Source organism: Chaetura pelagica, unplaced genomic scaffold (genome assembly GCF_000747805.2).
Source record: "Chaetura pelagica isolate M959 unplaced genomic scaffold, ChaPel_1.0 scaffold50, whole genome shotgun sequence".
Taxonomy (NCBI): Eukaryota; Metazoa; Chordata; class Aves; order Apodiformes; family Apodidae; genus Chaetura; species Chaetura pelagica.
This window is the reverse complement of record NW_009952366.1, coordinates 6,149,637-6,165,375: the sequence shown is the minus strand read 5'-3', so window position 1 is coordinate 6,165,375 and position 15,739 is coordinate 6,149,637. Positions and strand designations below refer to the sequence as shown.

Genomic DNA, 15,739 nt, shown 5'->3' with positions numbered 1-15,739 from the left:
AGTCTCCCTCACTGGAGACATTCAAAACCCACCTGGATGAGTTCCTGTGTGATGTACTCTAGGTGACCCTGCTCTGGCAGGGGGGTTGGACTAGATGATCTCTCTAGGTCCCTTCCAGCCCCTAAGATTCTATGATTCTATGATTCTATGACTTACTAATAACTGTTATTCGAAAACTCTTTATGAGGTAACTGAAAGTTTTAGTACTGTAACATATACAATTTCTAACAAGGTAGCAAAGGAGCATTTGAAGAAAACACATCAAAGTCTTAACAGCTACTCACTTCTAGTACCTACCTTTGCAAACACAAAGTAGCAGTTCTGCAGTAAAATCACATTAACATTGAAACAACTAAAACGGGTAGCGTTAACCTTCTAAAAGAGGGCCACCAGTGGAATTCCTCAAAAAATCAATGTTATAACCACTTCTGTTTAATGTTATAATCCCTGATGAACGGGCAAAAAAGAAGGTTTACACTGTTGACATCTGCTGATGATACAAAGTTGTGAAGATTATCATCATGCAGAGAAGGATGAGGATATCACAGGAAAACTTGGGTAACCTTGAAATTGGACATTTCAAAGCATAAAGTAGAAAACCATGTACCTAGAGCAATAAAAATCTCACAACCCATATGTGCTATAGACTGGAAACTCATCAGTTGGAAAGAAAACAAAGAAGCAGAAGGACCTGGGGGCATTATTTGATCACGGATAATTGTAGCCCATCAATGTGATGCAGTCATGAAAAAGACATTTGTGATGCCAGGACACACCACGTATGGTGCTTCCAGGACAGACTGATTAAAACACCAATAAGCAAAGCACAGATGACAGTCCTCGCCATCCTTGTTTTGAAAGGATACATAAACCTCACAGAAGGGCTACCGGAGTGGGGTTAAGAAAGGAGTGCCTTATGTGAGAAGTTCTTAGTTGAGTTAGCTGTTTTAGAACACCAAAATTAAAGTGAAAAAAGCAACTGCTTTCACAAGAGCATTGAGGAGTTAAGTGTGAGGGAAGCAGAAAACCTATTTAAGCCAAAGCAATGTGAGCAACAGAACAAATGAGTATAATGAGTCCATAAACATACACATGATGAAAGTAAGGAGATAAGATTTTAACAGAACAATGAGACTCTCAGATAGCCATGCAACAAGGGCAGGGAGGACAAAAAAAGCCTATCTAAATTTAGGATTCTCCTTGATTAGTTTATGAGTATGTTTACATGATGTGGCTGGTTGCAATTGCCAAGACTAGGATTCATGACCCATTAATTTCTCCAGTCAAGGCCAAAGACATACAGCATCTTTCAAACTTGCTTCAAGGAAAGTAGCAAAACCACTGACTCAAATGTGAGGATGGAAAGAAGTTCTCCTCAGGCCTAAAGCACAGGCAGAGCTTCCAAAGCAAAGAGCTATGAATACTGAAAACAACTGAGCTCTTTTCCTGTTCTCACATGCAAGATGTTTCTAGCTATTAAAAAGCTTCAAGCACAAGCATACAGTTATATCTCAATCATTTTGAAAAGCAAAAGCATCCGTTCTAAAACCAAAAAATATATATATTTTTTTTCAGTCCAACATATATTTTAGGGATAGATCTCAAAAAGCTGAGGGTTAACATGGTCTTAAAAAGGCAAAGATCCCTTTCACATGACAATAGTGTCTCACATCACATTTTATTCCATAAAAAGTCAGTATATACAATCTTGATACTGAATAGCCCCTAGAGAGTCAAAATGTACACTGAATAATAATGCATTGCTTTTATATGCAAGTCTAAAATACAAAAAAATACCTTTGATTCAAGGAACACCATCCACAGTAGGGATCCTTTGCAGATAAGCATTCTTGCTCTGAAGTGTATCTGCTGCAATTGGCCACTGGAATTCTTCTCACCTAAACCCAGAGAACGTAGTAACACATGGAATTAAAAGAGCCTCCACAAACAGGGAAATGGAGGGTTACCATTAAAAGTCTTGCAGCAACCAAGCACAATCCCTTCTAAAAAGTTTCCGTATGGGCTCCCCTCTGCCAGAAGACCTTTGGATAGAAATATGCAGCCTATTTTACACACGCTGTATTTTGCCATTAGATGATGCAACTCCTCTGCCCATGACAAGGCCAGCATGAGCAGAGTAATGCAGGAAAGACTAATTAGCATAGTGAATTATAGATAACAATACAAAAGGAGGTACACTTAAAAAATAATGTTCTGCTTAGAAGAACAGCGTTTTCCTCTCATCAGAACTGAGATTTTTAAATGACTGATGAAGGTGCATCCAAAAATGCATGCGCAACACAAAATGCATCTGTGTTTGCATCACCATGTCAGGTAACTGCATGTGCACACAAGAGCAAACTCATGCAACTGCTCTGCATGCATGAAAATGCCATCTCAAAAATAAATGTAGATAATTGTGTCTATATTATATATAGCTATACTTGTACATTCAGCTTGAATATCCTAGCCAGCCATTTTCAGAAAAAGAAAAAAAGAAAAAGAGAAAGCTGATTACATATACTGAATAGAAAGGCAAATAAAGCTATTAATAACAATTAATAACAATGTTCATTAATAATATTATTAAGAAAAATATTCCTAATTCAAACAATTTTTACAAATTTGCAAGAATTAAAGGTACTTTTTATTTGTGAAGAGAAAATAGGATATGTGGCCTTCTGCAGAACTATATTTACTGTTTTTTCCAGCCATATCTTGTAAAATTCTATTTATCTGAAGGTGGGTGAGATAATCAGTTCAGAAACCAGCCAACATCATAGACAGTGTAGAAGCCTTATTTAAGCTCCAAGAGATGATCAGAGGGAGTTATTTCTTTCTAAAAGCTGTTGTTCCTCTGTAACAACTTGCTCTTTTACCAAAGCTAAAGAAACCTCAAATCTTTACTTTGAGTATCTACATATACTTTTGACTGAATTTTTTATCCCTTCTGCATTTGTGATAGATGTTTTTTATCAGTCAGGAGTACTCCTACCAACCCACCCACTCTCTCAGACAGCAGGCTGAAATGCTATGTTCACTGCTGGAAGAGTGATTTTATTGTAAACAAAGGTAATCAAGTGCTGCATGAAATCCTTTCCAGCTAAAACACACAGTCAGTCCTTATGGTTTCCATGCCATGTTCCCTGTTATTGCCAAGACAAAAGGAATTTGCTGAGTTGATGCTCATAAGCCCTGCTGCAGGATGTGCTGCAACAGCTGCATCAGCTCCTGGGTGCCACACTCTGCTTGAGATGCAGCTCTGATGCTTTTGCTCACATGCATACACATTAATCACTTCTGATTGAGTTTTTGTTTTGGTTTGGTTTCATAAAGTCTATGACTAACTGAAGACAATGAAAATTCTGTCATTGATTTCAGCAGAACTAATACTTCAAACTCATCTCTCAGATTAAGAGATTTCTTCACCTTAGAACCTCCATAACTGACTATTAAACCCTGGTCTACCAATACCTGGATTGCTAATTCAAAGGAACTCTGTCTCCAAAGGGTCCAAAAGTTCTGCTTGCATAACTCCAGAAAAAAGAAACAAAGGCTCTCTCAACAGAATGACTTAAAGTAAGCATGGGATTAAGGGTATTGCAACAGTGGGAAGGACCATGACAGTGGAGGCTCTTCTGAGCTCTGCAGAAGTGCAGCCTGAACTTAGACAACACAACCAGGTATTTGATGTAAAGTTCGTAACTGCAGTTTGGGTATTTATGGTCTAACTCCAACCCAAACTGATGCTTAACTTATAAAGTGGCAGAAATCCTTAAAAGCAGTATTTTACTTGAATTTATTATTTTATTTATCATTGTACTTACCTTATTGGCAGAGGACAGATAGATGTAGTTATTATCTACTGGATCAAGACGAAGTTTGGGGAAAACGGAGGTTTCTTCCTTAATTTCATATAAAACCTCTGGGCAATTAGATTCCATATCCTCATTAAGAATAGCCTAAACCACATGAAATCAGATTATTCACAAGTCTTTTTATTGATCAGTCAGTATCTTAAATAAAAGCAAAATTTCAGCTACATCAGAACTTCTGAGATGATTTACTGTGCCTTGATTTAATTCACCTACTGCACTGGCTCTCACACTGCTGAAAGTTGGAGGAAAAGACCACCAGAACAGAATTTCAACAAAATTTATGCCAGGCACATTTGGCACTGGAGCTGGCACTGGGTTAGTGTATGAAACATCCCTCCCATCAAATACGTTCCTGATTGACATAGAACCTGAATGTGGAAGACACCACTACATCCTAGTCATAATGTGTTAAGTATTCCTATGAATGGAGCAGAAACTACTAGCCTTCAGAAAACAAATTAACATCCAGACATTCATAATGTAAAAAGGAACCTACACAAGTTGCTGACAACTGTTGTCAAGACGTGGCTTCTGTGAGTACACTTCTAAGGTGGTATTTGTTTTGCTTACCTTGACCAGCTCTAGAGTTTACCATCACCCTTCATAAAGAATTCAGGAGAACCAGAGACCACTCTATTTTGCAAGTTAATAAGCACACCAACATTAGTGTAAACTTTTCCATAAACATGCCTAAACAAGGGAGATATGTACAAGGTCTCCACTGTGCTAAAGAGACACAGAAGACTTCTATTTCATTTTCCATTACCAAAAGCACAGTGAAATCAAATGGGCAAAAGCTTTTCAAGCTCTCTATTATGCTTCTCTTCAACTGCCTGCTTAATAACAAAAAATGAGAGTCGTCCTCTTCAGTGTAGATAAGAAATGCAAAACCCAGAAGAAAATTAAAGCATAAAAGACATTTTACTGGATAAGTTTGATAACGAGAAAGTATGACTTTCTCTTCCAGGTGATTGATTTAAGCTAGTGTGGGCCAACTATCCAGAAGCTATGGCGAAACGAATCCTGACTTTTCTCTCTGACAGCTAATCACATCACACAGATAAGCTAACAAACAAGTAAATATGATCCCAAAATCTAGCAATATTTAGTATTTCTACTGGAAATTCAAAGCAAAGAGGGAAACAAAAGACAGTAACCAAGAACTCCACAATCCATAAATTGATACTGCGGGCATTAGCAGTTTAATGAAATGTTTCCTTGCATTTTAAGCAGGGTACATAATTGCTTTTGAAAGTTATCTTGCTTCCCAAGTAACAATGGAGCAGTTACTTCACAAACAAACAAAAAAGAAACAGAGATTCCAGGGATTATATCTGTTCATAATACAGCGCCTAAACCAGGAAACATTTACCTACTTGAACAGCACGGGAGCTGATGGAGAACTGAAGAACTGCCACACTAAGCTTACCTTCAGTAACTGTCCATCTTCTGTTCCCAAAAAGAGAACCATCTGATTCAAAACAACAGTGCCATAAACAGCCACTAATCCAGAGTGAATCAAGGTAGGTAATTTCTTGATTGATTGCACCTCCTGAAAGTCAGATATAAAAGAAAGCTATTACAAAACCTATAAGGCAAAACATTAAGAAAAAGAAGAATCCTTGGAAAGGTTCTCAGAGAAGACAGTACTTTGGGTAACATTTTAATTCTGACACAGTTTTAGAGCAGCATATAACTGGAAATGGCACATGAAACTTCCTTTTTTATATATATATCTGGTAACTGCTCATCTCTGCTATAGAGGTAATGTCTACTGCAACTAAATCACTGACCTCAGTGACACAAAGACTTGCCCTAACAGCAGCAAGAGACTTTGCAGCAGAACATCCCTTTTTTTTTGGGACATAATGCCCTGGGCTCATTCTGTATTGCCAGTTCTTCTCAACAGAGCCATGCGTTGCCTTCACCTGACCGGACCTACCATGAAGGCTACAGATACACTCAGCAACCACTTTTAAAGGCATGTGAATATTCTAGAGAAAGGAGGTACTTAAAACACACAGAACTTGTGTGTGTGCGTGTGTCAGAAAATGTGGAGCTTCATCCTCCCCTTTCTGGTTTCCTGCTTTACACTAAAGGAAGTTGAGACTTGCTTACTGTGTAACTATAGAAATGAGACAAAGCAGTATAAAATTCATTTCAGGAAAAACATAAATGTGTCTGCGTGAACTTCAAAATCAACATGTTACCTACAATTCTTCATCCAAGCTGGAGAAGTTAAGTGACAAACTCACATAAGCAGCCTGTGAAAGAAAACACCATGCAGGAAATCCATCTTGTGGAAGGAAAGACCAAACAAAATAACCCTCACTGGAGACCATCAAGTGCTGAAAGGAAGCCCTAATATGTGAGAATAAGGTCATTCACCAGGTGAGATGTGGTCTCTGCCTCAAACTCCTTACAAGCTCAGATATCTCCTTAGCAAGCAGTACTTCAGTTTTGCAGTTTTGTAATTACTTTAAACCAACCTCCATGGCAGATACTGCCAAAGGTGTGATCCCACCTGCTCTTCAAACAGATCCATCTCCCCATTCCCCTCTATTAGTATAATGCTTTCCAATAAGCTTAGTTAAGGAAATGATGTGCCTAGAAAATGGGTCTGTAAATCCATTTACCTACCTACATATATTTTCATTTGAATCATTCTCCTCATTACATGAACATGAGGCTGCATGGACACCAGCGCTGGCACAACAGAGCACCAGGCATGGAGTAGAGGGGGAGAATAGCTCAGGTAGGACCAGACCCTTGGGAACAAGATCAGTAGGTCAGCTTACAAGTCCCAGAGTCTCAGCCTCAAGACAGATTTCTAAACCTCCAGGAACCCTCTGAGTGCAAGAACTTATTTTGTTTTAATGAACAGAATAAAGTATGAGAATGGACCACTAAACATGACATTTTGCAGATAGGTGAAGGCATTTTTCAAGGTTATGAAGTGAATCCAAACACAGTGACAGCTGAATTCAACTCTCTTGCATGCTAGGATCCTGGCTTAACCCCAAAAAGCCTTTCCACATAGAAATAATTTTTTCTAAGCTGCAGTCCTAAGTCAATTAAAATATTTTTCAGTCAGATGAATTATTTTAATTAGCTTTCAAGAACAGCCACTTGGAGTAAAAGAGACTTGATTAACTTCCATATTTGAAGATTATTTTTTTCATACAGCATGAAGAAGACACAGAAACTGCCATGTACTGGCACAGAACTTCAGTAAAACCCATGTAGGCATGAGACTCCAGTAACATGGGGTTTGTCTTCAATGTGGGGTGGGGAGAGGGAGTGAACGGCAAGATTTTAAGGTGGAAAAAGTTAAGCCACTTGTTTATTAGATCAGAAGGTAATAAAACTCCAGCACTGCTGCACACAGTGAGCCTTCACTCAGGATGAGTGACGAGGTGAAGCTTCCAGGCTTTCATTTCCACCAGAATTAGGATTTTCTCTTTTTTTCTGCAGCACACCATATAGTAGTGTAATGAAAATAAGTCACTCGAGGTTACTCGCAGGCTCTGTACAATAAGATCACAGAAGAGGGGAGGACTCACACAGTCTCTGAAAAGCTTTGCTGTCAGATTTTATTTTGACCCACATACTAGTAAAATAACTCATGTCATATCAGTGCATCCTCCTCATATGACTGAAGAACCAATACTGACAAGTGTGGAAGCCTCCTCCCTTGACTGTTTGCTAGAGGGAGGGTCAAGGCAACATTGAGATAATACAGATAAGAAGGGAGGAAATTTAGATGGTGGTCAGTCACCACAAAAATCGCCTTCTCTCTCTTGAAACCCATTTCTCCAGCTTGCCCATTCCCTCCAGGGTGCAGCTGCTGCTTTCACCCTCTGTCACCCCTTTTCCATGTGCATTTATTTTTTTAATAATCCTTTTTACCTCTTCCACTGTGACTAATGGGGTTACAGCACTGTAGGGTCTTCCCAAGTATTTTCTTTCACACCCAAATCCATTCTTAAAATGCACTTACAGTCTAAACTTCTTACGTATTTGAAGACTCATCTGTCTCCACGACCATCTATCTGTCTATTCTGTAACATTTTGAGGCTCATACAAAAACAAGAAAAGCAAAGGAACAGACAATACTGCTCTGACTTGATCTGGATCTGATCACTCCTTTTTAATACTTCTGTTCTGTTCCCAGTCTCCCAAAATCTTCACATGCACAGGTAAGCCTAGAGATCTCATGCATTAACTTACATTTTGCTTTTAAGTTCACCCCCCTGTGCTGTTCAGTTATTGGCATGAAAGTTATTAATATTAATTTTCTATTTTGCATCTCATTTTCAGATTTATCTCCATATGATTCCAGCTGTAGCAACCATATTCACTCAGATACTTTCTACCTTGAGTTCCTCCTGGTTATTTTACACTGTGTGCCTCAGAGGGAAGGGCAGTGTTTTTAGTCCATGCAGCACTCAACATATTGCAGCTGGCCAAAAAGCAAAAACAGAAGATTAGAGTATCAGTATGAATGAACAGATGAAGCTATACAAAAGGACACATGACTTCTGAGCAGCATACAGCAACAGTCAACACTGGAACAATACACAGATATTTCTCCTAAAAGGAAAAAGCTTTTGGAACCTCATTTCTTAACTTCACCACCCCTCAACCTCCTGCATCCATTCTTACTACATCAGAGGGTAACAAAGTCAAATATTGGTGCACACCACGAGCCTTTATTAGGACTAAGGAATGAGGATATGAACTGTTCCAAAATTTTATTTCCATGAGGTTTTTACATTTGTGCACTGCATTGCAATACTAGGTGGACAAACTATCACAGGCAAGCAGATCACAAAAGATCAGGGAGGATGATCAGAGACCTTAAAGAGGCAAGATCTTGAGCCTCATGATGCAAGGCAAGAGGGACAGTCAGAGGCTACGCTTGAGCAAGAGGTTGATGAAGACTGCAGCGATGGGGGAGGCAAGAAATTTGTTACTTCTTTCAGCAGCAGAAACACTCCTTTTCTGACCTCAGATCTGAGTTTACAGAATTGATAAAGTGTCCCAATAACCAATGAGGGAAAACAAGCTTCATTAAGGAAGGCTTTGAATCCAACTGAGCTTCAGCAAAGTATTAGCAGAAAGCAAGAGGAAGTGGTGGGTGATTTATGGACAGTGAATGCAGATGAGGCTCTAACTTCACCAGTAAGGTCTTGTGGTCCTTTATACCTAAAGAGTTCAAGGAGAAAAGCTACCAGTACAGTAAGATACAGCTAGGGATCTCTTAAGATATCTCAGATTATAGAAGTCTCAGGGGAACCAGAAGGGATCTGTAGGAATACACTCAGAGACTGCCTGATGACACTGCGAGGCCATTCTCTCATATTTCAAAAGCTGTGGAGATCAGGGGAAGTCTCCATCAACTGAATAAAGGCAAATACTGCACCCATCTTCAAAAAAAGACAAGAAAGCTGACCTGGAGAACTACACAGTGGTCACTTTCACTTTTTCCCTGGGAAAATCATGGAGTAAATCCTCTTGTAAGCCATTTCTAGGCACAACAAGAAAGTGCCTAGGAAAAGCCAGAATGGATTCACCAAGGATAAATCATGTCTGATCAATCAGATTGCCCTCTGTGATGATACTACTCAATTAGTGGAGGAGGGGAGAAAAGTGGGTGCAATTTACTGTGATGTTAGCAAGGTTCTTGACACCATTTCCCCAGCATCCTTGTATCCAAGCTGTGATGTTACAATTTAGACAGAGGGACTACTGGATGGGTGAAAAAAACCTGAATGGATCATCAGACTCAAAGGGTTAACAAATTCATGATTTTTACTTTATCTAGACACTGGTTACTGATAGAGCTCCTCAGGAAACCTGTCCTGAGGCATGTCCTGTTCAACATCTGATCAATGACCTGGAGAAAGACACTGAAAGCTTTGGGATTAAGCTGGCAGATGACAGAAAAATGAGTTGTCATGCTTGAGTGCAGAGCTGCTATTCAAAGGGACCTAGACAGGCTGCTGGAATGGGCCCATAGGGACCCCAGGAAACTCAGCAAGGACAAATACAGATTCATGCTCCTGGGATGGATCAACCCTCTGTGACAGTACAGGCTGGGGAGCAGCTCTGCTGAAAAGGACACAAGAGACCTGGTGGGCAGTAGGCTAAATGGTGAATCCAGGCAGCAGTGAAGGTTCACAGCATCCTAGGCTGTACCAACAGCAGAATAGCCAGATAAAGCAAGGAAAGTTATTATGGTCCTTCACCTGGCACATGTTCAGTTGTGTCAGGATACTGTTCAGCAACTCTCAGTACAGTGCTGAGCTTGATAAATCGGAGTGAGTTCAGCAGTGGGCCACTGTGATGGTCATAGCCCAGAGCACCTGCCCTGTGAGGAAAGGCTGAGGGAACTAGACTGGTTCAGCCTACAAAAGAGACAATTTCAGAGAAACAGAGCCAGGGTCTTGACTGAGGTCTATGTAGGACAACAAGAGATAATGACATAAACAGAAACAGGGGAGGTTTCTAGTGGACAGGAAATAAAAAAACATCAACATAATTATGAGGACAACTAAGCAGAATAGGTTCTACAGAGAGTTTCTGCAGTTTCTACCCCTGAAGATTTCAAGATCTGACAGGACAAGGCCCAGAGTAAACCTGACTGACCTCAGAGCTGACCCTGCTGTAAGTAGGGGACTGGACGGGAGACTTCTTCTGAAGATCCTTCCAACCTGAACAATTCCTTGATCCCAAGGAAACAAATCCTCTTTTCAAAAGCCACCAGGCTCCCAAAAGTTTCTGCTAAGAACACCTGGTGAAGCCAGTTGACTAACAGTAACTCTTCTTTTTGTTGACAACCCAAGAGTTTACAAGTCTCTAATGGCTTTCTTCCCATGTTGTACAGGAATTAACTGAAAATTACAGAAATATTCACTCTGACAGAAATATTCACTCTAGAAACACGAACTCTAGAAATCTGTCAAACATCAGATTAAATACTAGCAGTCTGGTAATACACAGGAGATGACTTTACTACTAGAAAATTAATTACAGGATCAATGTTGATACCAAACGATATTTAGAAGTCTGTAATTCTTTTCTGATATAGAAGACCATGAATCATTTTGGAATTAGTTACCACACAAATTCAAATGTCATTCCTGTAAATTAATGGTTATGATTAAACTGATGTGACTCTGTTGACTTCAAAATCTCATTTTACTAGAGCCTATACCAGCTAAAATTTGTCCTAGGATTCCAAACTATGCTCAGGAACTTAAGAGGCATATACCAACCCACATATTTATCATTCACTGAAAAGTGCAAAAATTCGAATAACAGACTATTGTATGTCTCTACTTCCATGAAATAGCAGACGAAAATCCAGCCAAGACAGTTCAGCAGTCAGTAGCTATCACAGCTACTTAGCCTTTGCATGTCATAAAATGAACACTGTAATAGAAACTACAGCAGCCTCTCTGTCTTACAGGTATATGTCTAAAACTTTGTTTTATTTTCTTCCTGAAAAATTGTAGTATCCTTTTTTTCCCATGTAACTCTTTTAAAATGGCAAACCTAATTTCCAGATTTGTCATTGTGGTTAGGTAACACCCTACGACTCTCCTCTGTTGATGTTCTCTAATTTGTGCACTTCAAATCATCTGCTTGGCTGTGATCTACAAGGTCCTGGGATCTCAGAGAGATCTGAGATTCCAGCAGCTCCTGTTCAGGAGGAAAGGCCTTCTTAAAGCTCACTAGCTACTGGAGCAAGTTTGTGACAAATTCCAGCATTCCTCCTATGTACTGGCTAAAGGAGCTTCAATTTCGTAACTTTGATCCACCAAAAATGGTTGTTAGTGCTCAGTTAGCATTCTGAAAAGAAAGGGAGAATGAGATTTGGAAAAACTGGTTATTGACTAAGGAAATTGTGAAGAAGACGCACTTACATACATGCAGGCTGTACTAGCAAGTCCATTAATGCATACAACTCAGCAGGGTGTGTAAGTAGATGTAATAAAAACAGAGATATGTGGATCAGAGGAAAACAAGCTGCATATAAAACTGCAAGATGTTTTCAGAGTAGTTTCATTGAAGACACCACTTGTCTCTTGCTAGTTACAGATCACATCTCTGGGAGTCCAGTGCTGTTTATGTCAAAAACAAACACGTCCAACAGGGATAAAATGCTTTGTGCACATTACAGCACAAAACAAAAACAGAGTTAGCTAGTTCTCATAACCAGCAATTTTACAGAACCTGTAGCAGTCACATACTTTTTGATAACGTTGGTAAACAAGGATCTTAAAAATTACTAATTTTCAAAACTTAACACAAATACCAACTTTGGCCTAAGTAGCAATGTGAAGCTAAAGAGATTACAAATGTACAATGACTTCCTACAGGATGCAGAAGCACTTCAGTTCCAATCCAGTGAAGTGCTTGAGTTTAAGCTTAATTCTGAATGCACGGGCAGTTGCTCTGCAGATGGTAAAACTACTCATATGCCTAATGTTAAATATGTCCTTAAGTGCTTTACTGGGTTAGGGCCAGAAAGCTCGGTATCCTACAGGAATGAGTTTAGAATAGAATGTGTAGCACAGCTGAGAGTTCAGGACCACAAATACCTCAGTCTAAGTCCCTCCTGCAGTATACTACTGAGAAGCACAGTGCCAACACAGTGCAAATACAAGCAGTTCTTGGGTGCAGACAGGTAAGAGGATCTCTTGTCTAAAGGTAATCAGAATAATTACAGAAATCTTAAGAATTACCAGATCAGAGGGAAAACAAACTGCTGCTACTCTCAACTGTATTCTCTAACTAAACACTGTATCCCTGCAGTGAAAAAAAAAATTCTCTTTTCCATTCCTACATAAACTGACAATCTGTGTCCATGATCCCTGTACCTCATCGCATCATACCTGAGCTCCAGAAATAAGTGTACCCAGCAAAGAAGACTAAGACCCACAGCACCCTATAACACATGGCATCTGCAATGCAAACTCCAGGCTGACATTCAGCATGGTCCACCCACCTCAAACACCACACAGGTCTTGCACTCCAGGCAACCGTAAGGCTGCAACACACTGATTTGCTGAGTACCAACACTGTCTTTTCAGAGACTGAGCTCCAAAGCACACCTTAAGCACTGTTGCTTGCTGCCATTCCTACACATTGTACTACAATGTACTCGTGACAGCTCCCTGCTGCGAGGCACTCCTTCCTGGCCAGAGCCACTGCTAGCTGTTTCACATGCTCCTCTTACAAGCTGTGCACTGATGGACGTGCTGCACACCATCTTCCTGCCAGTTCTGAAGCCTGTGTGCTTAGGAGTCCAAGAAGAGCATGTTCCACGTTTGCAGGGATTTCCATGATTTGGTGAGAGACAGTAGAAGGATCTGGACTGAAACAAGCCAGAAGCAGCAGCATATGGGCCTGTCATCTCCAAACTTACTCTGCAATAGACCAGCTTAACCTTCTGTAGTATAAAAACACATATAAAACCTGAACTGCATGCATTTATTTCTATGTTTATACTCCATAAGCATGTATAATTAGCTGAAAAAGCCAGCATAATTAGCCATCTAATGTTATAAGTTGTATTAGTACACAAAATCCAGATATCCTGTTATCTCTCAAAATACTAAAATACCACTTTCCTGTCAGTGGTGAACTGCACTTATCGTTGTGACAAAATATCATGATTAATAACATCACCACAGTTAGGTACATAATGTTGAGCAAATAACCCTTTTGATAATTTTAAAAGTTGGGATTCTTCAAATCTTTTTAAAAGTTGGGATGAGCCTTTTGGGATATGAAAGTAACTCTGGAGTTACAGGAGTCAGATCTGAATCAGATCAATCCTTAACACAAGTGGATCACTGAATTTTTACATTCAGGAACTGGGAGCCAATGGCAACAGGGGACTGAGAGGAACACTGGTCAGACAGAAATACCTGCCTCACTTGACACGCGTTATCTTACTCCATGAAAACCGTAAGACTCTTCTGGAGTTTCCAGCATGGGGCTTTGGAAAGTATTTAAAAGGGACCTGCTGCCCAGGAAGGTTTTGGTTGTTTTCTTTTTCCTTTGCAGGCTCAGAAAGCATCTCATGAAGAAACTTCACAAATAATCAGGAACAAGGAATACAAATTAAAAATCCAATGGCAAAGATGTATTTTGGGATGAGGACGAGCCATCGAATTCATTCAGCAAGTTTGCCTTGTGAGAGCTCAGAAATGATGCAGCAAGCTATAAACTGGCACTAGATGTCAAAGGATTGGCTCTGGCTCTGCTGTTCCCAGTTTCACTATTTGCTTCAGCACACTTGTTTCACTCACATATGGGGTTGTCATTCATAACTATGTACTCGAACACTGGTAATAGTCTCACAACTCTGTAGGGAGAGGAGCAGCACGAACCCCATGTGCCCTCCAGTACCTTGTATTTGGAACACTGCCATGGGTGAGATTTGGGAAGACAAGGAGCAATAGTAAATCTACTGCACTTCTTTTAAGGAGTTTCCAACAAACTCCCATTGTAATACAGAGCAAGAATTCAGGGGTTAAGCCGCAAAGTCCCTGGACAGTAGGGGAGCTGCAAAAGGCCAGGGCTTGCTTTTTGATGGCTTGCTTGATCCCCTACAGCTGTCCATACTTCCCAGTATTCATTTTTCCACAGTTCTGAAGACTTCCCAGCGTGACTTAAAAGCGTGCAAAAGCACCTTCTTCTCCCGAACTACATATTTAGCTTCTTGAATTTAATTTTTAGTTCATCTATTTACCAGCTACTGATGCCACAGCAAAGCCTTGGCCAGCCTGCCCTTCATATGCACAGCTCACTGTCAAAAGGAGGAAGGAGCTGAAAAGAGAGTGTTAGAGAAGTAGGTGACCAGGGGATCTCCATGGGATACCATTGCCTGTGAAAATGTAACCACTGCAACAACAAAGACATATCGCTGTCTGCTGTGCACGCAGGTTTGGAGGGGTGGCTGTGAGCCCTCTCAACCAAGGCCAGTTCTGGGAGGTTTGGAAAACACCTACCACTGAACATGCAACCATAAATAACTAGTGAGCTATGGGGATAACAACGCACACAGCTCAGTGAACAGGAGTCAATTTGATCAGCTTTTTTTCATTTCTGATGTAGCTGCAATGACATGAGATGAGAATGCACAGAATAAGGTAGGAGATGCTTTCTCTAAGCTGTAAGGAAAACACAACGAAGCACGACTAATCCTTGGCAGACAAGGGCGCATGGAGTGAGGGGCCCAAGACTCAGGCCTGAACTGGGACGCCCTCAGGTGTTCCTTCAGACGTGTCTTTTCCAAGACGTACGTGGGAAGGACACTCCAGGATCTGCTAAGGGATCAGCTTTTTAGATACAGAAAGCACTGCAGAAACCATTAGGGCTGATGGAACCAGGGCTGATACACAAAGCCTGGAGCAGCTCTGAAGTTCCCTGCGAACTTCACGCGCCCTCAGGCCAGGGACACCCCACGCGTCCCACACGGCTTCACCAGCCACAAAAGGATGCCCAGACTTACGTAGCTGTTCCCGTCCATGGCGAAGTGCGCAGACACGTTGGCTCGCTCCGTTACCTCCTCCATGCCGAAGAGGCAGACAGCGGTGGCGTTCCAGGCCCTGGCGCTGTGGCTGTGGATGGCGGTGGCGTTCCAGGCCTCGGCGCTGTGGCGGAAAACACCCACCCACCAGCCCCGCTCACCCTGGCGGACAAGGCTGGAGGACACGATGACGTTCCTGCACCCGCAGTCCAAATACACGTGCCCTTGCAATAAGAGGCCCGTCTCTGTGGCCTCAGCCGGGCGCAGGACGGCCATGCTCGGCGGCTCCATGTCCTCGCCCCACCTGGCTCTC

The 15,739-nt window shown here is 41.0% G+C and overlaps 1 protein-coding gene across 1 annotated transcript in view; it reads right to left on the bottom strand.

The window, feature by feature from the left end:
- The window catches only part of PLXNC1 (plexin C1), a 71,738-nt gene extending 56,021 nt beyond the window's left edge, over positions 1-15,717 (bottom strand). Inside the window, exons 1-4 of the mRNA XM_010008065.1 lie at positions 15,409-15,717; positions 5,308-5,430; positions 3,828-3,962; positions 1,798-1,898 (exon numbers count right to left, since the gene is read on the bottom strand). Of these exons, the coding sequence (XP_010006367.1) occupies positions 1,798-1,898; positions 3,828-3,962; positions 5,308-5,430; positions 15,409-15,717 (668 nt within the window). The remainder of the gene's footprint in view (positions 1-1,797; positions 1,899-3,827; positions 3,963-5,307; positions 5,431-15,408) is intronic.
- Between the last annotated feature and the right edge of the window lie 22 nt (positions 15,718-15,739).